The sequence below is a fragment of the Nomia melanderi genome, chromosome 2 (assembly GCF_051020985.1).
Source record: "Nomia melanderi isolate GNS246 chromosome 2, iyNomMela1, whole genome shotgun sequence".
NCBI lineage: Eukaryota > Metazoa > Arthropoda > Insecta > Hymenoptera > Halictidae > Nomia > Nomia melanderi.
The window spans coordinates 8,032,458-8,057,209 of NC_135000.1; the positions used below are offsets into that span (position 1 = coordinate 8,032,458).

General features: G+C 38.3%; 3 protein-coding genes across 20 annotated transcripts; 1 reads left to right on the plus strand and 2 right to left on the minus strand.

The window, feature by feature from the left end:
* Positions 1 to 12: 12 nt before the first annotated feature.
* On the minus strand, positions 13 to 3,309 carry LOC116426002 (BBSome complex member BBS7). 2 transcript variants are annotated; one of them, XM_031974422.2, is made up of 13 exons: positions 2,947 to 3,308; positions 2,683 to 2,872; positions 2,446 to 2,614; positions 2,312 to 2,388; positions 1,979 to 2,231; positions 1,652 to 1,914; positions 1,400 to 1,589; positions 1,241 to 1,321; positions 1,010 to 1,153; positions 827 to 948; positions 660 to 769; positions 275 to 554; positions 13 to 154 (listed from the first exon to the last, which is right to left on the minus strand). In XM_031974422.2, exons 1-13 carry the CDS (start codon positions 3,086 to 3,088, stop codon positions 22 to 24), a joined length of 2,154 nt encoding a protein of 717 aa, XP_031830282.1. In that variant the 5' UTR covers positions 3,089 to 3,308; the 3' UTR covers positions 13 to 21. The 2 variants fall into 2 exon arrangements, with proteins under 2 accessions (XP_031830282.1, XP_031830273.1); XM_031974413.2 differs by having other exon boundaries at positions 2,312 to 2,614; positions 2,947 to 3,309.
* Positions 3,310 to 4,602: 1,293 nt separating this feature from the next.
* Positions 4,603 to 13,774, minus strand: LOC116425599 (uncharacterized). Of its 6 annotated transcripts, none has more exons than XM_031973577.2 (4): positions 13,671 to 13,774; positions 11,236 to 11,322; positions 5,421 to 5,744; positions 4,603 to 4,891 (listed from the first exon to the last, which is right to left on the minus strand). In XM_031973577.2, exons 2-4 carry the CDS (start codon positions 11,248 to 11,250, stop codon positions 4,625 to 4,627), a joined length of 606 nt encoding a protein of 201 aa, XP_031829437.1. In that variant the 5' UTR covers positions 11,251 to 11,322; positions 13,671 to 13,774; the 3' UTR covers positions 4,603 to 4,624. The 6 variants fall into 6 exon arrangements, with proteins under 6 accessions (XP_031829437.1, XP_031829429.1, XP_031829458.1 ...); XM_031973569.2 differs by having other exon boundaries at positions 13,676 to 13,769; XM_031973598.2 differs by lacking the exons at positions 11,236 to 11,322; positions 13,671 to 13,774 and adding an exon at positions 7,269 to 7,333.
* On the plus strand, positions 5,544 to 23,858 carry LOC116425633 (uncharacterized). 12 transcript variants are annotated; one of them, XR_013001506.1, is made up of 13 exons: positions 5,544 to 5,672; positions 6,117 to 7,889; positions 8,060 to 8,420; positions 8,500 to 9,249; positions 9,350 to 9,491; positions 14,759 to 14,854; positions 14,930 to 15,143; positions 15,903 to 16,085; positions 16,156 to 16,283; positions 16,649 to 16,890; positions 16,976 to 17,299; positions 20,563 to 20,775; positions 21,625 to 22,490. XR_013001506.1 is itself a non-coding variant. In XM_076374604.1 (13 exons), exons 9-11 carry the CDS (start codon positions 16,780 to 16,782, stop codon positions 20,673 to 20,675), a joined length of 366 nt encoding a protein of 121 aa, XP_076230719.1. In that variant the 5' UTR covers positions 7,428 to 7,889; positions 8,060 to 8,420; positions 8,500 to 9,249; positions 9,350 to 9,491; positions 14,759 to 14,854; positions 14,930 to 15,143; positions 15,903 to 16,085; positions 16,156 to 16,283; positions 16,649 to 16,779; the 3' UTR covers positions 20,676 to 20,775; positions 21,625 to 21,869; positions 22,741 to 23,858. The 12 variants fall into 12 exon arrangements, 11 of the variants coding, with proteins under 11 accessions (XP_076230719.1, XP_076230727.1, XP_076230722.1 ...); XM_076374604.1 differs by lacking the exon at positions 5,544 to 5,672 and adding an exon at positions 22,741 to 23,858 and having other exon boundaries at positions 7,428 to 7,889; positions 16,976 to 17,117; positions 21,625 to 21,869; XM_076374612.1 differs by lacking the exon at positions 5,544 to 5,672 and having other exon boundaries at positions 7,428 to 7,889; positions 16,649 to 16,719; positions 16,833 to 16,890; positions 16,976 to 17,117.
* Positions 23,859 to 24,752: the final 894 nt, after the last annotated feature.

Genomic DNA, 24,752 nt, shown 5'->3' on the forward strand with positions numbered 1-24,752 from the left:
AGAAATGTTTGTAGGGCAGTGTTAAGTGGTTGAAGGTGCTGAAGATGGTGCAGGCACCGTACTACTTGTATCGATGAAAACTTGTAAAATTTGAGCCAGTTCTCTCGTCTCGAGTGCTGCATTAAGTTTTTCAGTAGCTTCTGTGCTAGTAATTCTGGAACGCATAGGATACACATAAAAGATGGTGCAATTCGTTTAATGTTTTTAATTTTTTTTTAAATAATGATTTTTTAAAATGGACTCTAATCTTTAGTATATTACGTTACACCATTACCTGCGAGATCGTTTAGCTCTCTCCCAATCAACATAAAGATCAGTGATTATTCCATGCAGTCTATCCAAAATTTCATTATCTTTTGCCATTTGTGATTTGATTTCTATCTCGTTTTGTACCAACTCTTGGTACGCCAGAGACAAATTTTCTTTCGGATTTTCCTTTAACTCCCATTCCTCGAGTGCATTCAAAATTTTTACCTTTACATTTAAATCATGGGCAGCATTTAATCGTGGCAGAATCAGTTCTAATACTTTAGAAATGCTACCCTCAGCAACATCTATAAAAACATTTATTATTTTTCATGACAGTGATTAATATTTGCTATCTTTAATGCTTAGTGTTAACAACAAATTTAGAAAAAGGTAATAATAGGAGACCATACCACAGAATACGTCCAACTTGATTTTTCTCTTTGTTGCTTCTCTGGTTAATATATCTCTTAAAATTATAATGCTTGATATGTTCTCCCCGAGAAAAACAGCACTTCCTTTCCTTAAAATTAATAAAATGTGAACAAATTCAGCACAGTTTGTGCAATTGAGGTCTTACTTATATGTGCATTTCAAGGTTGTGCCCACAAAAGATGAGATGTATGTTAAAAGTGCTTCACCATCTTGTAAGTGGGGTCTTTCAGGTACATTGGGCAACGCCAAAGACAGCCAGGCGTGCATCTAAAATATATCAAACTATAATCAATCAAAAATTGCACAAGGAACACATTTACGAATTTACCTCAGCAACAGTGAAACTTCCGATCAATCTTAATTCATTGAAAGGCCCTCCAGTAGATTCTGTGTCATCATCCTCGTATTGCCTTACATGAAGAGAAAGGGCACATATGGGTATTGATATTTTACGGCAGCATTTTGGCTGTACCTACAGCACAAAGTATTTATGAGTTACACATAATTTATTTCATGTCTTTTTCATGATCACATGTACTAAAAGAAACTGAATTCATACTTGTGATGTTACATATATTTGTAGGGTACCTGACTGACCTTCTATGGTTCTTAGTCTCATTTCAAGATGATTAATGTTCACCTGTTAACATAACAGCTATTACAAAGATATTTCACAAATTTTATTTATGACAATGTTTTGTTTTTAATCATTACTTACTTGACAACGATAGGTAGCAAGAACAAAATTACCTTCCCTTGGATTACAGGCAGAGAGGCTCATCACTGCACTGTTACTTTCAACATCCAGTAATTCTATTGGTGTGTCAGATTGTACTAAGATATTATCAATAGGAGTATCAAGTTCTATGGAAAATAAATACGATGCATCCTCCTTGTTTAAGACCATTCTAAAAGCAATTTATCTCAGTTTTGCACTTTAAAAAATGTATGTAAACAATGAGTATGCTACCTATGATTTACTGATAGAATTAAAGGTGCCAATGGATCAACTGTAAAATTGGCTGCTTCCTTTTCTTCGTTAAGTTTTTCCTGTAACTGTTGAATTTCTGCTTTTAATTTTAGTACACCCTCATTTTGATCAGCTTCTAGGAGTCCAGGAGACCTTGTGGTCAAGCCAAATATTCGACCCGAATAGGTAGTGACCAGAACTTCAGGACATCCTGCAGCCCCAATTACTCCACCTACCACTGAAGTGATACTTTCAGCAGCATTCTGAAATACATTGATTATTACTAACATTTGTTTCGAAATTTCAGATTATGATGTATATACCCACGTAACGGTAACGAAGAGATGGCAGTAATTCTTCATCAGGGAAAGTGTACACATCAACAGTGCCATCCTGTCTGCCAATAAGTATATCTAAACCGTCTTGCAGTTCATATGTATCTAAGGCAGTGACTTCAGAACCTATCATGTTCAATAGCCACGTAATCCTTAAGGTTTTGTTACCTTGAAGAATAAGTAATCCTACCCTACCATCCATGGTTCCAAGCAAAACACGATCTTTGGATTCAACATCGCCTTCTCTGTGAACACCCAAGTAAAAATATAAATAATTATTAAACAAAATAAATTAGTGCAAGTTGTGTGTATAAATATAAAGTACCTATATAATGATAGTACTGTAGGTACACTTGGCAGTCTAAGAACTGCTGGACTCCTTGTACCATGAAGAACACGTACCTGGGTAGAATAGAATTTATTAAGTTTCAATGCTTTAATACAGATTTGATAACTTACTGCACAGTCTCCACAGGCAAGAAGAGTGTAAACATTTGAACCATCAGCAGGCAGGAGAATAACATCGTATAAGGTTTCACCTGCTAGGTAAGAATCAGAATCTTTGCAGTCATGATACCTGTGATAAAGGTCTCTGGCACATGCTGCAAGATCCGGACCAAGCACATACCTACATTTTAAATGAATATTTATTACAGGATTGTGCTGTTTAGAATTGTTGCATCTACAAAAACTAACATTGATGAAATAGGATCTATGAGATTCGTGTCAAAGTCCAAGAACAGCTTTCCTTTCTTTGTGTAACCCTTCACAGTGTTTTCATGGGCAATATAAATTTTATCGCGTCCTGTACCTCCCAAAACTAATTTATTGATCTTTGGTCCTGGCAGAGACTTAAATGACACCTGTAACTCTCCTTTCTTCATACCTGCATAGAAGATTTCATGTCACCGTTGCAATAAATATGAAGATTTACTGGATATGAATTCATGGATAAGTTACCATATACATGTAATACTCCATCATGATCACCAACAGCAAATTTCTGTGTTTGTCTGTATTCTGATACAGGGAAGATCTTTGTTGTGCCTTTAGAAGTAACACCCACAGCTGCATAATCTATTCTTAATAGTGGTAGAGTCATGTTGAGGATTAAAGTTGAGTATTACTATGAATTAGTAAACATTTAATTTCTCTTTGCAAGTCTCAAACAGTCAAATATTGATATGTCTCGTCTAACAAACAAAACATGTTCCCATTGTTTCAGCGTTGTTGTACAATGTTTTCAGCGCACATGCGCGACAATCAATTTAACCATAGCAACAACTAGCCCAACAAACTATTTTCCATGTATATATTAATTCTTGGATGAACACACATTGTCCAACACAAAACACATTTATGGCATAAGAGATGAGGAAGAAGAAGAAATATTTTATGTAGGTGTTATTGGAATCAGACATTCTTAAAATCAAATTCTGTAGATACATGTTCAACAAATCTTTTATTTGAATGAACTGTTAATACAATCTTTTGAGTATTTTCTTGGTTTCTATACAATACATTAAAATTATTAGTCGAGGCTAGGGTTGGCAGTGTAAGGGTACTTTCTGATTTACATTTCTTTTCAGTAGTTTACATAAAGAGTAAAAGAATGTTTAAATTAATTCAGTTCATCAATTAAAAAAAAATCTTTAAATAAAATAAAATTTCATTCGGTTCTGAAATACAAAAGAAATTACAGTAAAAGAGGGAAGTTTTAAATTACACATATTTTTATTATAAAAAATAATACAATGAATTCTCCTTTCTCCGACAACTTGGCTATATAATTATCATCCCCAACGTAATGGAGACACATGCCTCTTGATTTTTTGTCCCTTTCTGGACTAAAGTCATTGCAAGAAACTGAACTGCAAGGGGGTTAGTACTGGTCTCGTAATTAGCGGCGTTTCAATTAAATAATTACTGCTAGAAATTAATCTTCAACCGACATCTCGTGTTTCAGAAAGAAATACACCTTGATTTTTACAATTATTTATTTTGCTCCTTCTATGTATATCCGTGTCCATTGGACACAACTAACTGAGGAATAAGAAATATACTCTGGGCTAAAGGGGTTGCTCTTATTGCTTCTAGTACTGGCAGTAAATTAGAGGAAAACGTCTATAATTAAAGATTCTTCATCCTGCAGGAAGACGCTACCACAGATGCTTTCAAAGCTAAGTATTCCCAAATATCATTCTTCTGTAAGGATAATGAGTTTCTCCTGGTTATAATCAAACCTTAAATTAACTCCCTGACCTACAATATCATGTCAGACTCCTGGTGAAAATTTCAAACTGAATTTCAAAAATCTATTATTTATTTCTTTTTTTAAATATAAATTAAATATTACTTTTCTATTATCAGTCGTTAACCTTTAGAGTATACATAGACATAGAATAAGCATCAAAATTGTTCTAATAAAGTAGTTGCATCGATCATAATTAACAAAATAATTCATTGGACAAGGGGTTAAGCGACATTTGGAAAATAAAGAAAGAAATAAGAGGGATATCTCGTTTATCCAAAAATTATGATTTCATCTAATTAGAGCTGTGTTGTTATCAGGGCACTGAGAATCGCGGAAGGACGTGAGTGCGTGTTAAAGTTGGCAACCCTAGGCTCGACGACGCTCTTAGTAGCCCGTGAAGGTGCCAGTCGGCCGAGGAACGTCGAAACGGGGATTCCCGTCATAGGAAACCTGCGCACTGAACCCGTGCTTCCAGTCAGCTGTGTATCGCACGACCTGCAACCTCCCGTCCGGAAGTTGAACTCTGTACTCTCCGCGGACAATGTCACCGTCGCTGATGGCGTTGTGGGAGTAATCGTTGCCGAACGCGTCCTCCTTCACTGCATAGTTGAAGTCGAACGGCATGCCTGGCTCGTGATGATGGTGGTCATGCTGGAATCATTTATCCACTATTAGTGTGAATTCAAGAGTTAAATTAACTCTCACATTCCCTCAACAATAGAACTACCGAGCAGTTAAAATGACTTATTCCTAATTTTTTAATGAATATTGGAACATTCCTTGAGATTTCTAGGATCTGTACAAATGCACAAATTTTCTTTATAATTGAAATACTTGCAATATGAAGATTCTGAAATTAGTTTGACCTGCTTGGTAATTCTAGTGTTAGCTGTATTATTTTTACTGCTATGTTTATGTAGATAGTATGTAGGGCAGTAACTGATACTTGTATGAATCTATAATCATTAGGTATCTTGAATGCAATAGCAAACCACAAGTTTCTCTTAGACATCAATAGAAAACTTTACAAGTTTCCTTTAGATACCAAGATCTCTGAAGCTTTTGGAACTAATCTTTCGTATGGTAGTTCTAATATTGAAAATAAGATTTTGTAGTCTGTCTAATATTATAGTAAAAATAAGTGTCAAATGAGATCCGTGGAAAAGTCTCTGGCACTTACTCCACCAGGGGTGGGTCCAGTCGGTGGTCCATAATCAGGGAAATCCGGTGTGGGCCTTGGTCCCGGTGGCGGATATCCTGTGCCAGGTGTTGGTCTCGTTGTCGGGAACTTTGTGGTCGTTTTAGGATAAGGACGCGGCGTTCTGGTCGGGTACGGCGTCGTCGGTGAGAACGGTGGTCGCGTGGTCGTCGACTTGGGGAATGGTATCGCAGGCGTGTCGTAATTGTAACCCTTTGTCGGCTCAGGTGGCAGGTACGTGTTGCGTCTGGTACCCGGTGGTAGGTCGCAAATCACGTGGACCACTGCCATGCAGAGTATCGTGATCTGTAACACAGTATTCAGCGAATTAGTCTCCACCAATTAGACAAAGTATAACATCCCCTTTCATAGAAGAAAGTTTATTGAACATTCGCAATACACTGGTATTATTATACCTTTAAAACTTTCTACACTTCTCAAAGAAGTAGTACAACAAACTATAGTACTAAATAATCAATAATTGTAAAACTAATCTTGAAAGTGGTATTTTAATTAGACATATGATAGCATTATTATAATACCTTTAAAACCTTCCACACTTCTCAAAGAAGTAGTACAACAAACTATAATTCTAAATAATAAATAATTGTAAAACTAATCTTAAAAGTGCTATTTTTTATTGAGACATATGATAGTGACTTTTAATTTTTTCAGCAGAAGAAAGGAATAAATCAGCTGAAAAATTGGAACTAAGGGTACTCCTGAGTACTGTGGCCACAAGCAGGACCATTCTACTCTCTAAAGGCACGTCGACACCTGTGGCATTACTGTAAGTGACGAGTTCGAGTCTCCCAAAGTTTCATGATACATATTTCACTGGAAGAAACAGCGAAGAAGGCTCAAACCCATCACTTGCTGCGACGTCCGCGTCGCCGCCGGTCTCAGCATATATGGGGGCCTTAAGAAAAACGTCCTCCCACTCCGTCCACCTACTCCTGTTTACACAACAGCGTCGTATCACATTGTAATCGTTTGACGCGCGACTTTAACGACAGCCGCCGTTTCCTCTCGCGCGAACAGAACACGTGTCAGACGCGGAGGATCGTGACGAGAACGTAATGAACCGTTCGCGCCGATGGCCGCCGGATTTGGTAAACGCGGACGACAGATGCGCGACGGCCGTAGGGGAGAATCGAACCCGCCGCGTTTTCTTCAATTAGGAACGGTTGCGCAAATTCGTACTGTTAGAACGCGCGTCATAAATAGCAGTAATTGTTATCGAGACTGGCGATCGCCGGCTTCACCTCCCGCTTGGAGCACTGACCACCGAGATAACGAAGTTGCTAACTTAGTAACTTGCGATAAATAATTCCTTGACGGTTCGAGAATAGTTGATAGATTTATTATTCGTTAATAGTGTAAATAATGTAAAAATATTGCTGGAATTTTTTAACGTTCGACACGTCGATTATATGGTCTCTAAATTTTGATTTCTTTGTAGGAGTATTGCGGTATTAACACTTTGCACTCGAGAGGTGACTCTGTCACCATTTGATTTGAAGTAAAATTAGAAAATTTAATATTTAATTTAATAAAGAAGCTTTGCTTCTCAATTTACCTGTGATTTCTCTTTGGATTTGTTTAAAAGAACCATCGTCTTTGTCTAGTTAGAAAATGTTGAGTATTGCTAACGAAATACTTCCGTCATTCAAAGTTTAATAACAGAATTATTAGTTTGAATGACTTTATGGATGAGTCAAGGATTGTGGACAAGTCAATGTAAATACGTCATCTACGCGTTGATAGAAAAAAGGGTACCTGAAAGGGACTCAGATATAATTGGCCCGGAGGCACGTAAACAGAACTCACAGCGGAATAATCGAGGGTCGCGGATCTATTCAGTCGTTATCATTTCAAGCGAAACGTAGCTTCGGACAAACTGCGCATAAGGTGTAATAGTGTAGAATAGTAATAAGATAGTACAGAACAGTATAAAAGTGTAATAAATAGTAGCAATCAACAAGAAAGATACCGAGAATGATTGAATCTAATTGTAAGCGTATATCAGTGTCATGAAAGTTCAGTTTATCAGTTTTATCAAGACACACAACAAAGAAAGAAGCCGCGAGTGTGCACTGAAAAGTCGCGAGGAACGAGCGATGCTTGATGCGAGAGATAATTGCGTGAGTTTTTCGCTCTGAGCGTGTGTCAACGCGTGTCGTTCGTCTACAGTGATTTCGCAACGGCTTAATTACACGTCTTCCGCCTAATTTCCGACCTCCGTCCCTTCGTGTATCCTAATGCGTGTGAAACCGTCGCCTTTGTATCAATTTCTAGCGTCATCTTCGTTCAAACGTGATTCTAATGACTCCCGCGACGTTAGATATGAAATCAAGAGAAATTGGATACCGATCATTTAAAGGAAAGTTGGAATCTGTGACATTGGAATGCTAGAAATTGTCGTTTTGAAATGCGTCTATAAAATTCAAGGTGCGTTAGATTGACGTTCCGTAAACCTATTAAGGAAATATTCTCTAAACCAATTACCATGTTAATCTTTCAACCCCATTGTCATACGATTTCTTTCATAACACACAAAAAAAATAGCTTTCTATCTTTAAGTCCACGTTTTCACTATCTTTAATCGATTGTTTAAACAGAAATATCCTAAGACAAAGGGTTGAAGATTCTCGAAGGAAATGTAATCGAGTACTAGGATGAAGAATGATGCTCTACCCAATGATGCATTCATTCAACGAAATTCCATTTGCCTACGTGAATTCTAATTCACAGCTAGTCTTCCTAGATTTCCTAACGGTTGAAAATTAATAGGGACCGCTAAACACGCCAGTGAAAGTGTTACAGCTAATTGAAAAACAGAAAAGCCGACACGACTTCAATTGATCTAATTTCCATCTTGGACACCAGCCAAAAAGCAGTCGAAGAAAGAAAGAAGAAATGAGGAACTTGCGAAATCCTGAAAGTTAAGCAGCCACATTCGCTCATTTAAATTTACTAACGGTAGAAAAATCCGCCATTGTTCCAGCGGTTATTGTTTAACGTTCATTGCCACAGCAAAAGTGATGTAAGTCCTTTTTAGATACCGGACCAAGGACTGCAGTTTCCATGTGAACCACGTCGCGACGCAACCGCCAGGAAGAGGTGCAGTCCGAAGAGGAATGAAGAAGAAACCGTCGGAAGAGGATATTAGGTTGGCAGGAAGATTCTGTCGTTTTTCGGTTTCTCCACTTCCCGCGCTTATTCTGTTATTATTCATTGCGCGACACAGATGACTTTGGTAGCAATCGAAAGCTATTACTATTGAATTTTTCAATTTTAAATTGTGTTTCGATTAAATTCTGACAAGTATCTATTACAAATGGGGATGCAATTGGGCATAACTCCATGGAAGCTCGTAAAACTCTATGGTTTATTTTTGCATAAAGTTGAAGTATGGTTGAAAGATTTTTATAATTTTTCGTCTATGGTTAAAGGGTAGGATTGTTTACATCCGACATGAATGACCTAGTTAACAGATGTTTAAAGATTGTTCCTTAAAAGAAACGACAAAACTTTCTTGTCAACCTAATAAAATGAAGACTACTGGCAGCTTTTGTTGCGATTGCATACTGCCACAATGTAAATATACTTTTATGGTTGCGAATGATCAGGCACCCGGATGAAAACAATAAAAGCGTCCGGGCAGATATATTGCACCCTTCGAGGCTCCCCCCGAAGAGATGAACGCAGTTGACATGATTGTCGGCGATAAATTCTTCAAGTTTTATGATCTTGTTGCATAAAGGGATCATATAACGCTCTGTGTTGCCGGATGTCCGCCACTTTCCAGGTAACTATGTAAGATTCTGCTGTTTTGTGTGCAAGTATTGTAGTAAAACTTGAAATTCAAGAGGTCAAGTCAATAAACATGACTTAACACTATCTTTCAGTGATTTACATTGAAGAGGAAGTGGATACAGTGTGGTCTTGCGGTTGCAGATGAAACAAAAGGATAGCGAACATCAGTGATGCTGGAAGAATTTTGGTAGAGATTTCCTTGAAACGAAGGAAAATGTTACGTTAGAATTAGAGGTAGTGACTCCACTTGAAAGAGTCAATTCGACTGTTTAGTAGTTCTAGTATTAACCCCTTGCTCTATTTAATTATTAACTATGATCAGTACAACTACTGTATAGTAGACAATAGAAAAGCAGAATTTAATTTATTAAAAAATAAATAATAGATCTCTCAAATTCAGTTTAACCCTTAGCACTCTATAGGCTCCAATATTGCACCAGTTATAATATCAAATATTTTAATGAATTAAAGAAACTACCCTAATATTATAAAATTTTCTATTATTAATTATTAGATTTTTATTAAAAGATTTATTACTAGAGATACCATAAAAATTAGTTGCAGTTGCTGATATATTACAAAACCATTTGGAGTGCTAAGGGTTAACCCTTTGCACTCGACAGGTGACTCTGTCACCACTTGATACAACAAAACTATCAAGTTGAATATTTGATACTTCAAATGGAAATTTTCACTGCTACGTGAAATATTGAAATGAAGCTCCTTCGTTGCTTAATTTATCTATGAATTATAAAGTGGTTTCCAACTGTCGCCTATATCTCGTCAGAAAATGTTGAATATCTCCATTGAAAAACTTTCGAGTGCAAAGGGTTAAAACTTTCGTCAGAAGCCTAACACGATACAGTAGGTCAAGGGGTTAAAAGGCTCATCGATGAACAGTTCCGGGTCACTTTACATGAAATTAGAATAAGAATAAGAATTTTCTCCGACGAAGAAAATACATAGATTTCCGTTTTGAGACGCAGTCAGTGGCTGGCAAACGCGTCCACACCGATAAATCAATTAGCGTCCGCGTGATTCATGTCTCTCCCGATTAATCTTGGAATACGCGCGTAATCGGGGAACTCCCGGGATAATTTGTTGACACCTCCACCCTGTCCGCACATGCGGACCGAGATTTATGCGTCGTGAGGTGCGTCGGTTGGGAGGCTGTAATTAATTATAATAATTAGACGGGCGAAAGAAGAGAACGGTGTGTTCGCGGCGTCGAATGACACTGGGATCTACGGCCGTGCCGTTTTATGGCAAAGTTCAACCTTTTTCCAATGGTAAACTCGTTTTCATTTGATAGCCTGATAGGCTGCGAATTAATTGCTGTCGCTTGGGAAGAAATGACAGTGGATTATTGATTTGAGAATGTGTTTGAAGCTACTGAGAGTTCTTTAAGTATCCAAATTTGAGGGTTGGTTTAAGGGATGAACTACCCTTGGTAACGTTATTCGTTTAATTTCTCCTAGTAATATGGTCCAATTAATATTATCAAATAGATAACGTCGCTTTAAAATTTGATTAAAATGTTACTTGAAAGTTACTTGAAATAATTTCATTATTTCAAGAAACGTAAACCAACGTTCTCCAATCCAGAAACAGTGAAACTAAATTTCCAAATAGAATTAAATCGTAACCAAAATTACATTAAAAAATACAATCCTTATAGTCTCAGATCTTCCATATCAATTCTCAATCGCATCATTTCTAAATCACAATTCAAACATTAATCCCCAACGAATCAATGATCCATTAACCCTTTGCGGACGGATGTCGGAATTTCGGTGAGATGAAACGTTCAAATCTGGAAGACTAAGTCGTAAAATGATCTAATTAGTCGAACAGTAAGAGATCACGTAGTTTTCTTTCTATTAATTAAGCAATTGCTATACAATTTAGCTTCACATGTCGAAGGTTTCGTATGTTTCGAAGAATTTTCCTCCGCAAAGGGTTAATTACTCTCAATTACCTGAAGATAAAACATGTTGCGACGATAAGAACGTCCGTGCCAGTCCCGCTGTAGCTTAAACTCGCGCACCGGTTTTCCGCGGGCGCACTGTGGGAAACAGAAAATCAACCCTTTACGTGTGCACAGGTCGTCGTGGGAGCGTTAGAAAAGAAACCGTTAAAAGAAAGAACGAAAAGGAAAGAAAAATCTGTTCCCAAGGTATATTGTTCTCTATAGGGTGGGAAGATTATAAGTTTCCGCGGATCCCATGGATGATCGTGGCTCGATTTGCGACACGAAGGGTTGAATAGACCTCGACGACATTTCACGGCTAACCACACCCTGGCCGCGGTACGATTGTTCATGGAATTGCATGCATGCACACCACTCCCTGTTCGGGATCACGGAACTCGCGCGTTCTCCGTTGCTGGGTCTCTCCTTGTACGTGCACATCTTCGATAGGCCGGAGAGACTATTCACTCGCAATTCGAACGACTAATTTTCTAGATGTTCCCCGCGAGACTCGCCGAATGATTCTTGCCGCGGTAGCAACAGCATGATACCCGGCAACGATTATTTTAACCCTTTGCACTCCGAAGTTTTTCACTAGAAATATTTCAACAGTTTCTGATGAGATGAAGGCGATATTTTGTAAAACCAACTCGACGAGAAATTCACGCGAATTGACGGACAAAGCTATTTTACGTCAATGTTTCTCAGATAAATGCATTACATGAAGTATAATATTAAATATCAAACTTTATAGCTTCACTGTAGGAAATCAAGTGGTGACTGAGTGTCACCTCCCGAGTGCAAAGGGTTAACACCTTGCTGATCGGCCACGAGTTAACCCTTTGCACTCGGAGGTTTTTCACTAGAAATATTCTCACATTTTCTGACGAGATAAACACGGTATTTCGTGAATATTTTATTATATATATTTTATTTCGATATATCTCGAATTGATACGTTATACGAGGTATAATATTAAATATCAAATTTTAGTTTTACTGTATGAAATCGAGTGGTGAGTCACCTCTCGAGTGCAAAGGGTTAACTCGTGTTTCCACGATTCACCGATTATGTTTGCGTTTTATTTTATTTTGATCGTACTCGGTGAATTAAATTGGTTTAGTCAGTTTAATGTATTCTATGGAAGTTTGAAAGAAATTTTTGGGAAAATTGCTGGTCGGTAAGGTGTTCTCACTTTGTACTTCAGTGAGAGTTTGAGATTTTTATAAGCTTAGTAATTAGTTGGTTTTGATTATATCCTTTTAGAGTTTTGATACTATGGTTTGTAATTATAGTGATAGTTTTGCATTTTGTGGAGAAAGTAAGTTACTCTTATATAGATTTTTATTGGAAGACTAGAATTATTGTCCAACAATCGTTTCTACAAATGTAAATTCTTCTCAACGCAGTTTAGAAAGAATAAAAATCTCCAAGAAAGAACAACACCTTCAAATCTGTAAAATTCTTAGCCGTACCAAATGGCTTATTAAGAAACAGCAAAATCGATTCCCCCAAATTCTCACTGAACAATCACAATCTACATCTAAAGTTCTAAATGGACAGAAGTGTGCACTGTACAAGCAACCAGTCCCAACTACCCCCGAAGCTTCTAGTAAAATGTCATCCAGCAAAATCCAGCAACGTGATCCAATCACAGAAGACCCGTCTTCCACTTTTCTCTACCACTGAATTAAGTAAAGGAATTAAAAATCCAAATAAAAAGGAAATAAAGAAATTCATAACCCCACAAAGTCGAGCAATATGATCCAATCACAGAAGACCCAACGTCTGCCACTTCTTTCTACCACTGAATTAAATAAAAGAATTAAAATTCCAAACAAAAAGAAAATAAAGAAATTCATAGTCCCACAAAATCGAGCAACGTCCCTAATCACAGAAGACCCAATATCTTCCACTTTTCTCTACCACTTAACTAAGTAGAAACAAAAATATAAATAAATTCAAGCAAAAAGAAAAATTCAGTCCCACAAAGCCGAGCAACGTGATTCAGTCACAGAAGAGCCGTCTTCCACTTTTTTCTACCACTTAAATAGAAACAAAAATATAAATAAACCCAAACGAAAAGAAAAATTCATTGTCCCACAAAGTCGAGCATTGTGATCCAATCACAGAAGACCTCGAGTCTTCCACTGTTCTCTACCACTGAATTAAATAAAAGAATGAAAGATCCAAAGAAAAGTAAAAATAAAGAAATTCATAATCTCACAAAGTCGAGCAACGTGATCCAATCACAGAAGACCTCGAGTCTTCCACTGTTCTCTACCACTGAATTAAATAAAAGAATCAACAAATCCAAGCAAAAAGAAAAATAAAGGAATTGACAGTCCCACAAAGAACCAGGATAGAGCACTGGTGTCACCAGGGGGGGTTGGTACGAAAGCGTCGCCGAGGTTTCCGGGCCCTAGCCGCCATTACGACCGGACCTTACGTCGAGTGTTACACGGATTACGGGGTCAGATGAGGCACGTGTGTCCCGTCGGTTACAATATTTGTCGGTTGCACTCCGGCACGTCTGTGAATAAAGTCAGTACGTAACTGCTCGGCATGCTGGCAGGTTGGGTTTATATAGTGTGGCTCTAATAAGATGATACTCGAACGTGTTGGGACCGGGGGCCCCGATGTACAGTACGAAGGGTGGGGGAGGTGGTGGAGGATGATGCGCGCTTGCCTTGTTTCGCCTTACCTTGCCTCACCTTGCCTTAGAACCTTGCTGGGACCGACCTGCACGTGGCGTGCACTGACTTTATGAAAAATTATTAACCCCTTGTCTTACAACAACGAGTGAGGCCCGTGGTGAAGATTTTCAACATGACTCAACAAATATCTATATTACTTAGTTAATTCAAATTCAAAATAAATATTATTCCTCTGTAATCAACTATTGCACTTAAAAGGAAATATAGTAATAACGTATGCTTAGCATTTTTCTCTTTTTCCAATAAATTATTAACGAGAAAGTAGCCGTTTCGATCAGAGTTCAGAAAGAAATCATAGGTCAAGGGGTTAACCCTTCGCCGACGAATGTCGGCATTTTGCTGAGATCAAACTTCCATGTTTCGAATACCGAGTTGCAAACAAATGATTTAACTATTCGAACAACATGAAATCAGTACACAGTTTCTTTATGATTTAAGCATTCAGCGTTTAATTTAGCAGAATCCGCGAAAGATTTTGTGTACTAAAAACAATCTTCGTCCTGAATGAGTTAACCCTTTGAAATCTTCTATCAATTATACAATTATACAATTGATATATAATTTAGCTTCATCTTTTGAAGGTTTTCAACGAATGTTTCTCTTGAGAAATTTTGTCTGATGAATGTTTGGTCCTGTTTTAGTCTGAAATCATTTTTGTATAGGATAACATAGTTGATACTTTTCCTTTCAGTGTATGGATAGTATGCGAGAATCTCATGAGTTGCACAGCTTGCAACATATAATATACATTAGTAAACTAATAATAGCATCCACTTGAGAGTATCGAAGCTAATTCTCTTAATTATATGTTCCAGAATACCATAGCTACAGAAGAACACGAAATCAACCCTCGCGTCTTCAAGAACATACTCGCCATTAACATCACTAAATACCAATATACCAATAAAAAGGTGCTTAAACATAAACATTCCTAAAGCTACGTTTCCATCTCTCACATGCAATAATCTCAAATATCCTCTTCACAGTGATCCCAGGAACCCAGAGGAATTTGATCGGTTAAGGATATCTCCAGCAACCCGACATTACTTTCCCATCATCGTCGAGATCTCCACTTTGTAGAACACGGAAATGATTCAGGGTAAAGAAGAAAATAGGTCTAGGGGCGCTCATCACTCGTCGAGCATGCGATATTCTTGTAACAACGATTAACGGAGAGGAATAGGAATTGTGGTTGCCTTTGTACGTTTCCGAAGATAATTTTATATTCTCCAAAGAAAAATGCTTATCCTTTAGATGAAGGATTATACAAAGTATATGTACTCGTACATATGTGTATTTGTGCATGTATGTACATATATGCGGGACAAATCGCTTTGTGCATTTGGTTGCATCGTGGGAAGGCTAATCCGGATCAATGCGATCCAAATGATCTTTCGAGCCGGAGCCGCTGACTTCTAGCCTCGAAGGTGCAGCATGAAGAAGTCATTCCATCGATTATCGTGCTACGTATCAGAAAGAATTTGATATTTCATAGGTGTTCCCGAGCCATCGCTCGGGATTCAAAGCGTTGTTGACGCGTCTGGACCAGCGAATCCTTTCTACCGAAAAATCAACCGGCTCCTTTCTTCTCCTGAAACGGAAATCGCATTTTTTAACGTATACTTCGTGTCTTACATTTGTTAATTTCTTACTTTCTTGTAATCTGTGATTTCTAATTTGTAGGTCTTTAATTTCTAGTTTGTAGTGTTTTTAATTTCTGGTTTAATGTTTCGTTTGAGAATGTTCGATTTGTAATTTTGAATTGGGAAATTGAACATTTCTTACTTTCAACTTCTAATCTGTAGTTTCTAATTTGTAGGTCTTTCATTTCTAGTTTGTAGTGTTTCGTTTGAGAATGTTTGATTTGCAATTTTGAATTTGGAAATTGAACATTGTTTAATCGTTTGTAATTCGTAATTTTGTGTTTATAATTACTATTTTATAATTTTTGATTTTCAGTTTTATATATTTTGATACTTTAAAGGAAGTCGACGAAGATAATTTGCAGAATAGAGTTCATTTCACCCTGTTTCTAGAAGGAAGAATTGAGAAATACAAAGAGGTCCTTACGAAAGTAGAGTAGAAAGAACGTGTGACGCCAGAGGATTATAAAGAACAAAAGGGAATTGTTATCCTAGAAGGGTAATATACATATTTTAATTATTTATTACCGTCGTGTTACGATACGCACTCCGCACTGCCGCCATTTTAGATTGCCGCTCAGTTCGTCTCGCACTTTATGAAACTCCTTTTGCGGTGGCCAGGTGTTATAACAAGAATAACGAGGAAAAGTCTATCACGCGAACCTTGCCAATCTTATCTACAACTTTTAATCTATCTGTGAGTCCATCTTAAATTACACTGTGCCTTGTATACTTAATCAAACCCTTGCCTTATAATTTACACTGCGATTAGTCTTGTAAAAGTTACTTTATCGCCAATCGTTTTCCTAAAATAGAAACTACTTATTGCACACACTTTTTGATAAACATTCAATATTCATGACTTTAGTACACTGTCTTCCTTCAAAAATTTAATCTGAAGATTTCAAATATTCAATTCTTTTGAGTTCAAATGGAACATTAAATTTTCATTAAAAATTTATACAGTCCAGGATAAATCTAGATATACAAAATTATGAATAATAAATACTTTCAAGTGTAACAAATGAAATCGTAGGTCAAAAGGTGAATTCAATATTCCAGTGATCAACCGATGTTTCCGTAGAAGTGATCGTTCGCAGCTGGAAAATCCACATTGGCAACAGGATGATCCAGTATGTTTGCATTTTGAATCATTCGCGACGCGTATGGTTTGACATTATAGTAACTAATCGATGCTTCTGTTGGAATTAACATTTGAAACCGGAAAATACACATTGGTTACCAGGATGACCCAGTGTGTTTGCGTTTTGATGGATCCGCCACGTGTTTGGTTTGACATTACGGTAGTTAATCGACGGCTCTGTTGAAATTAGGGTTTGGTAACCGAAAAGTATACATTGGCAACAAGATGACCCGGTATTTTTGCAGGCCATCGGTGCATCCTCGGCCCCTGGCTTCAGTAGGCAAGCGGAGAAAGGCACGCGCGGGTACGCACGCTCGGAATTGCTTGGCGAGCAATCCGCCTCTTGCCCAGCCTTACGTGCATCCCAGCAAGACCGAGCAAGACCAGGTCAGGGCAGAGCACTTGGATCGTTACTTCAACCCTTTCACGGCCGAGGAGATGCCTCGTGTCTGCGTTTATTGGCAAACGGCGACTCGCCGTTCAGAAGATGAATCTCTGCTTGCGAAGATTCATGGAGAATAATCTGTATTAACTTCAGACAAATCGTAGGAAATGGTGAATGGTAAATGGTAAATAGTCGGTAGCGAGTAATAGTAAGTAATGGATGGTACATAATAAATGGTAAATGGTAAATAGTAAGTAGTGAGTAATAGTAAGTAATGGATGGTACATAATAAATGATAAATAGTAAATGAATGGTAAATAATAAGTCAATATTAAATAGTAAGTAGTAAATAGTGAGTAATAAATAGTAAATAGTACTATTTAATTACTAATACTAATAATGCGATAATAAATATAAAAGAAGATATCTAAATGAGTTGCTCAGAAGCTAATGCTCTCGATCTTTTGATATCTTCTAATTCATATAAATTTTAATGGAACAAATATTCTTTCTAGTATATTCTTACTATCCAGCAAGCTGTATAGTCTCTAAATATTTTCTACAATAATTCCAAAATTCAAAACACTCATTTCCTGAATTCTCCTTTTCTATACTTAATCATTGACTTCTAAGCGACTTATATCTCACTAAAACTGCCATTCACTCGTTTCTCTACAAAAACAGACCTACACCACTTTGAAAAAAATGGCTCAAATGATTCAGAAGTACATTCAGATGACACGATCGAATGATTCGCCCTGCACATACCTATACTCTAATGGAAAGCGGTTCGAGTCGCGCAACCGAAGCGTAATCTATCGTTCAACCAGGTTGATCAAACAGAATTATGACGGGCTAAGCGATGGCTATTAGAAAAACACGCGGTATATACTCGGCGCGAGGTGCTGCTCCTTTCCCATCGGGTTCAGGGAGTGATTCGCAGGAGAGCGACGCAGCCTTGATGACTGCTGGAAAAATTAAAGCGTAAGAGAAAACTTTCTCATGACGATGCGGCGGAGCAGTGAGCTGGACGTAACACACTGCTCTCTCGCCTGTCCGTCCGTCCGTCCGTCCTGAGTATCGAAGCAATTAGTTCGCGCGATGAGGAGGCCGCTTTTTACGATTCACGCTCGATCTTAAAAGTTCCTCGCTTTTAAGGGATTACGCAAAAACCGTTCTCTCGCGTTCCCATCCCTCCGATGATGGCCGTCACTCGATTGCGCCGCCGCCTCCCCCGCCGCGTTTTCCGAACGGGAATAAAACTCCGACGATTGTTCGACGCGATTTCAATTTCGCGTTTCATAATTTCGTATTATGAAACACGACATTGTATGCCATGTAATAACCGCGTCCTTAGAGTCGTCTCGTTCTTTCCTCTAATGCTTCGGGCGGCCTTGTCCGAACAATTGAATACAAATTTTGGAACGCATAGTTTCGTTGGAAATGTTTGTTCATTTTCTGTGAGAATATTGGAACGAGCTATCGGATCTCGTGTTGCTCCTCGGTTTATTCGTTAGTGTAGAATCTTTTGGTTGATAATTTGATCCAGTCGCCATTTTGGAACTTACGAAATGAGAAATGGTTCGGGAGGAATAGCAATTTTCTGTTTACATTTGATTTATTACTATGAAATCTTTTATTCCAATTTGTACAGTATTTTCCATGGAATACCCACTTCGATGAAACTGGAATCTTCCACAATGATAGTACCATTGAAAACGTAACAATGCCGTTCGTTTCACTCAATCTTCTCTTAACCTGTTAACTGTGGAAGTTTGAAAAACCTCTCGTTCTGCGTGCAGTAAAATCAAAAATTGGAGCCTGTACTCGTCGAACGCAGGACAAATGCACCTAGAGTATATTTTAATGAAAGACCAAAGCAAAACGAAGAATTACATGTTTATCTGAAAAAATAAAGAATTGATCTTTGAGAGAATCAGTATCATTTCAAGCTTTTAGATGTATACTTGTCAAACACAGTTAACCGGTTAATTTCTATCCTATTCACTAATAAAACATTCTAACTCTAATTCTTACTCGTACACCGTCTCGAACGGGGGCCATGTTGTCGGCCGACAAAATGGCGGAACCCCCGAATAGTCGCGTCCAGGCCTCACCGATCGATTCCATTTGCCTAAGGGCGATGAAAGGGAGTTCCCCGGTCACTCTCGTTCGGTAAGACTGGAAAACTTCGCTGAGAAATCATTCTGCGCCCACGGGGAGCACCGCGGAAAGCCATTCGCACGATTCCCAGCCGCGATACGACTGCGGATCCTTTGACGAACTCCTTTCCTGGGTGGGCGTGACCGCGATTCGCAATTATCTAATAATTCGTGCAGCCGGCGTTCCACGGTTTCGCAATGGGAAAAATAACGTCCCACTCGCGCGACGGATGGAGACGTGTCCACCTCTTATTCGACTCGGCCTGCGCGTTTCGCAAGCCTCTTCTTCGCACCACTTCCCACGAGCCAGCGGCGCGTATCTTCCTTCGAAGACGACACCGGCCGGATGCTGAGGTGAAACGATTTTCCCTTTTCCCTCTTCCTTTTCGCGTGATCGAGCCGGTTAATTGAAAACTGGACGCTTCCACGGTGGGACCCGGCCTGTACGATAGCTTCTGATGGACTGCTAACGGTTTTCTAATGAATTTAATGATCCCTCTCGCTGGGAGCGAGACAGATTGCCTCGTTTCCCATTCTCTTTCGTAATTAGCTGACTGATGGTCTCTAGGGAACTCAAATTTTTCAGAATGTAATCAGAATGTAATTTTGTGTATGTATTTTTTATGTAATCGCAAGAATGCGATTTAGAGAAAACAATTAGAGAAAGCAACAGAAAAGTCATAGTACCGTGCATCTTGTGTAATTTTGAACATTTTCCAAAATCTTTACAAAGATCTGTACTCTAGTAATACTCTAATTTCCTGGAATGGTTCACGTGGGAAAGAAAATTGTATTTGAAAAATGTGTGGGTTAATCGCGAATTACTTTCACTGTGGATAATTATTATATAATGCGAATACCTTAGTCGGATTGTGCAATGGATTAATGGTGATTCCGATGGGTTTGAACTCGGCAGATGAACTTTTGAAAATGTTGATGGCTCGTCGAAATATTCTGCTGTTACAGTGTAGAATAAATTCAGATGCTCCACAAACTGAAACAGTCGATCGAAAGAAAAATCCCGAAGAGTTCTCGGTGAAAGACGTGGCTAATTAATATCTCTCCGGGTAATGAGAAACACATTCTTCTCGATCCAATGTTTACACCATGCGTGTTGCTCAACACCGTAAAGCCAGGGGTTGAGATTATTAATCTCCATTGATTGAAGAGAAGTGTACAAAGTTTAGTATCTCTGATACGCGCTGTTTAATGTAATTCGATGTTAGACTGTAATTATCTTCTACCGATGATTAGAACCTATCTGACTGCCCAATATTGTTTTCAGGACACGACTTCCTCCGGGGAAAAATATGGATGACAGCGTTGCGCCGAGAAGGCTCGTCCGTAGAACAAGACAAACAGAAAGTGTCCAGGTCGGGATTAGCATGTTCAATCTAACATTTAAGGCGCCTATTAATTATCGAGGATGAAATCTGTCGGACGTCAGCCGCCGTGGAGTACTCGACGCTTGTCAAAGTGGCTGAGTGTTCTGAAAATGGTTAGATCCATTAACTCTCCTCTATTCGATCTCTCTGATTATTCTTATCTCACCATCCGCGAAAATTATATTTAACCATTTGGATGCTAAACAACTTTTGTGGATATTTACCAAAAATGATTGGGTGTGTGTGCAAAAAAATTAATAAGAGTAGTTATCTAATGAGATCACAAATATTGTGTCATTACAAAAAGATATCAAAAAATAACATTTATTTGAATAAATTTACTTTATTTCTTGAAAAACATAGTAAGAAAATTATAATTAATACTGATAAACTGATATCTATTTCATTATGGAATCCTAATTATTATGGAATTATCAGCTGCCTGTTTATTGTAGGTTTTCTGTTGCTAAGTTCAGTAGAATACGATTTTTCTATGTTCATCGAGGGAAACTATTTTCTTATTTAACTCTTATAAATTAGAATTGACACGAAGCCTTCAGTCTACTAATCATTTCTAATTCCATACGTTTCTGACAGTAATGAATTGTACTATCGGAATATTTTGAAATATGTATTTCAAAGCGTCGTATATTAGTCGTATGTTTTGTTATTACGAAAAAATATCAAAAAATAACATTTATTCGAATAAATTTACTTTGATTTATTTCTTGAGAAACATAGTGAGAAAATTATAATTGACACTGATAAACTGTAGCATTCCTCAGCACTCAAACGGTTAATCCTTTAGCAGTTGCCAACTGCTGCCAGCGATTAATTTTACGTTAGCCATAGGTAACGATAATTATTAAATGATATTCAGTTTTAATCAGTTCAAAGTTGGATAATTTTAGCTGTGAACGTAGCACCTACAACAGTGTACATAAGTTTACTTGATGTTACAGGGTTGAAGCTGCTTTTGATAGAGGACAGTCGAGAAGAAGCGCCCCTACTTTGATATAACGGCGAAGCTATAATCCTGCAGTATAATCTACAAGACTCTCAAACGAATGTCCTGTCCTCATTTTATCCTGGCGCACCGTGGAAATCACCAGTTTCCTTTTTCGTACCCGGCAATCAACCGACTGTTTTGACATTGACATTTAACGATTAATGGTGTAATCTCTGTCTTTTTAGATTAAATAATACGGTACTTTGCTATTAACATGCTTCCTCGGTTGGAAGACACTGGAGTCCCTGAGCTGGTTGGGAAATTTCTAATATATTCGTGATACACCTGAAAGTATCTAGAAAAGAAAAAATGCGTGTTATATGTACTTGCGACTTCAAATTAATTGAACTTTGTTGGTGTTTGGTTTGGTCTATCCCCAAGCTTTTCAATACCAAACGACCCCAAATGACCTCAAAATACAATCTTTACTTAGACGTATTTCTTTAACTCTTTGCGCTCCAGAGGCTCCTGAGTCACCAAATGATTTGACACAACAAAACTGTAAACTTTGATATTTAATATTAAACTTTGTATAATGCATTAATGTACGAAATATTGAAAGAAAATAGTTCTCTTCCTCAATGCATGTGAGAATTCTTAATTCAATCTGAGAAAATGTCGTCTGTATCTCATTAGAAAATATTGAATGTTTCCGGTGAAGAACTTCCGGAGTGCAAAGGGTTAAATTTGAATCTATAGCGCAAAAGAAGACAGTGTGTTATGTAAAATGCAGATTCAAGTAAGAGTTTATTTCAAGTATACAATTGTTCATGTGACTATGAGACTCTAGTGACTTCCAGGCTTTAACACGTTGAATGCCGCATGATTTCATGGTACAGAATACTTGAAATGGAAAAAATATAATATTAAATCATTCGATTGAATTGCATTGTTATTATTGCAGGTTCATCTAGCTAAATGTCAGTACATTAGTTAGCATTAATTATAATATTGAAATGTTTTCAAGTAATCATGGTGTAATTGAGTGAACTATAGTAATTCGATTTGGTTGGCATTCAACGTGTTAATCACAATTGTATTAATAACTTTGTAGGGTTGATACACGCAGAGCCATAGTCCTGCGAGCTAGTTTCGGCGAGCAAATAGACAAGAACGACACGCTAAGCAACCCACGTTCCCCAGGAGCCAAGGTCTCGTGGTGGGGCAATCCGTGAGCGAGACACTGTCACAAATACCGATGTCGCGCCGAGTCCTGCTCAAGCAGAATCCCTTCTACGAGTCTTACACACACTGGGCTACCGTTCCCACCCTGTGGTACCTCTTCGTGTGACTTGTGAGCCTACAAGAGTTCTTGCTCCTGAAGAACTCACTTGAATACACCTATAGAAAGAAATACTAATCAACTATGAAAAAATCTCAGAGCTAAACCAACTGCGGAAAACTTCAAACAGCTGCATCTACTTCTCAAGTTTATCAACGTTTAACTAGAACTACCAGATGGGTCAAAGTGACTCCTAAATTCTTTTATGATTATTGAGAAAACAGTAGATTCAAGAAATTTCGAAAGAAATCGTTAGCAATACGCAAAGTTTTGAGTGATGAAATGAAGTTTTGAGCAAATGAAACTATTTATTTTCAAAATCATTTCGAATATTCAATGCTTCGAAGATATCAATAATTGCTAAACAAAAAAATCGAAACCAGTCATTCTGACTGGTAGTTCTTGTGTTAATATAGAACGAAGATAATAAACAATAAAAAAGAGTGTGAATATTGAAGAATGTTTTACACACATATTTCAGGAAAAGTCGTGAAGTATGCGATTACGTTGTCTATAGGAAATTCTACTCGAAATTTTAATAACAGTCATTTGACTGGTAGGAATAGTGTTAACACTTAGCCAACCGAATGGGGAGATCTCTCACTTTTCACTTAGCAACGTATTGCCTTTTATTCTGTTTACCTTTTATTTTGTTATTTAGTAAGTCTTGAAGTGGGACTATTTGCAATTTCTCAAACACGGTTCTTATTTTTACAAAACACAGTTTCTAACCGAATGAATTGAATGACTTAGTGGAAGATAATGGAGGAGGTTGTAGTTATAGTTCTTTTCAAGCGGTAGGAATAGTGTTAAGATGCATGCTGGCGCAGAGTAGCAAACTCAGTGTCCAGTCGCGGGATCTCTAGATCGCTCGTTACGATTGTCAGACGAAGGGCATCCACCGTGCAAAGAATTTTTCATTTCCCAGGTCAGCTCTGCAACAGAAACGATCGGATGGTCCGATTTCGCGAAGGGTGCGGAGGAGGGGGGGACCGGTATCGGTGGGCCCCGATGAATTATGGGCCACGGTGGTTTCCGGTGGCCAGCCAGAAGTGACGATCGCCAGCCAGAAGTGACGATCGACCGTTTCACATGAGGGTACGAGGAGGAAGAGGCCAAGTGGAACGCGGAGTTCGCACGAGAGCGCGGTTTCAATGGAAGGTTATGAATATCCGATCTCCCTCTGTCGAAGTTGCGTGTCACAGTTAGCCAGCTTCCAGCCGCGACGCCTTTGTCTGTTGCGCGTCCCAGCCAGGCATTCCCTCGGTCACGATGAAAGTGAAAATCTTGGTTCTAGCCGTGGATGACCTACTGCTTGCCAAGAATCTGGGTGCTCCGTCACACGCCGCGGCGCGGTGCTCGCGGCACGGCCGTGTCGCTTAGGAAAGTCGACCGCCAAATTGGACGGCCATTTCGGCAGTCGTGAGCCTGCGGCCGCCGGTGATTCCCCGGATTGCGTCAGCGACGAGCTAACCTAGGATGGAACAGTATTTTCGTAACTCTTGGCGAATAGTTTGATGAGACTGAGGAATGCGAGTTTCATTGGTTAATTTTGATCTTTTTTTTCGTTTTTCATGGTAATTTGTTGTTCGATTGAAACCATAGAATATCCTAGTGGTAGACTTCTCTTATGGCGTAGATGTTTTCTAATTGTACTTCTGTCTTGATGGAAACTTGGTACCCTTTGTAACTTTGATACTAGAGCTAGCCGTTAGACTTTTTTGATGCTAATTTGTTGTTCTTCGATTGAAACTATAGAATATTCTAGCGATAGACTTCTCTTATGACGTTCTAGACAT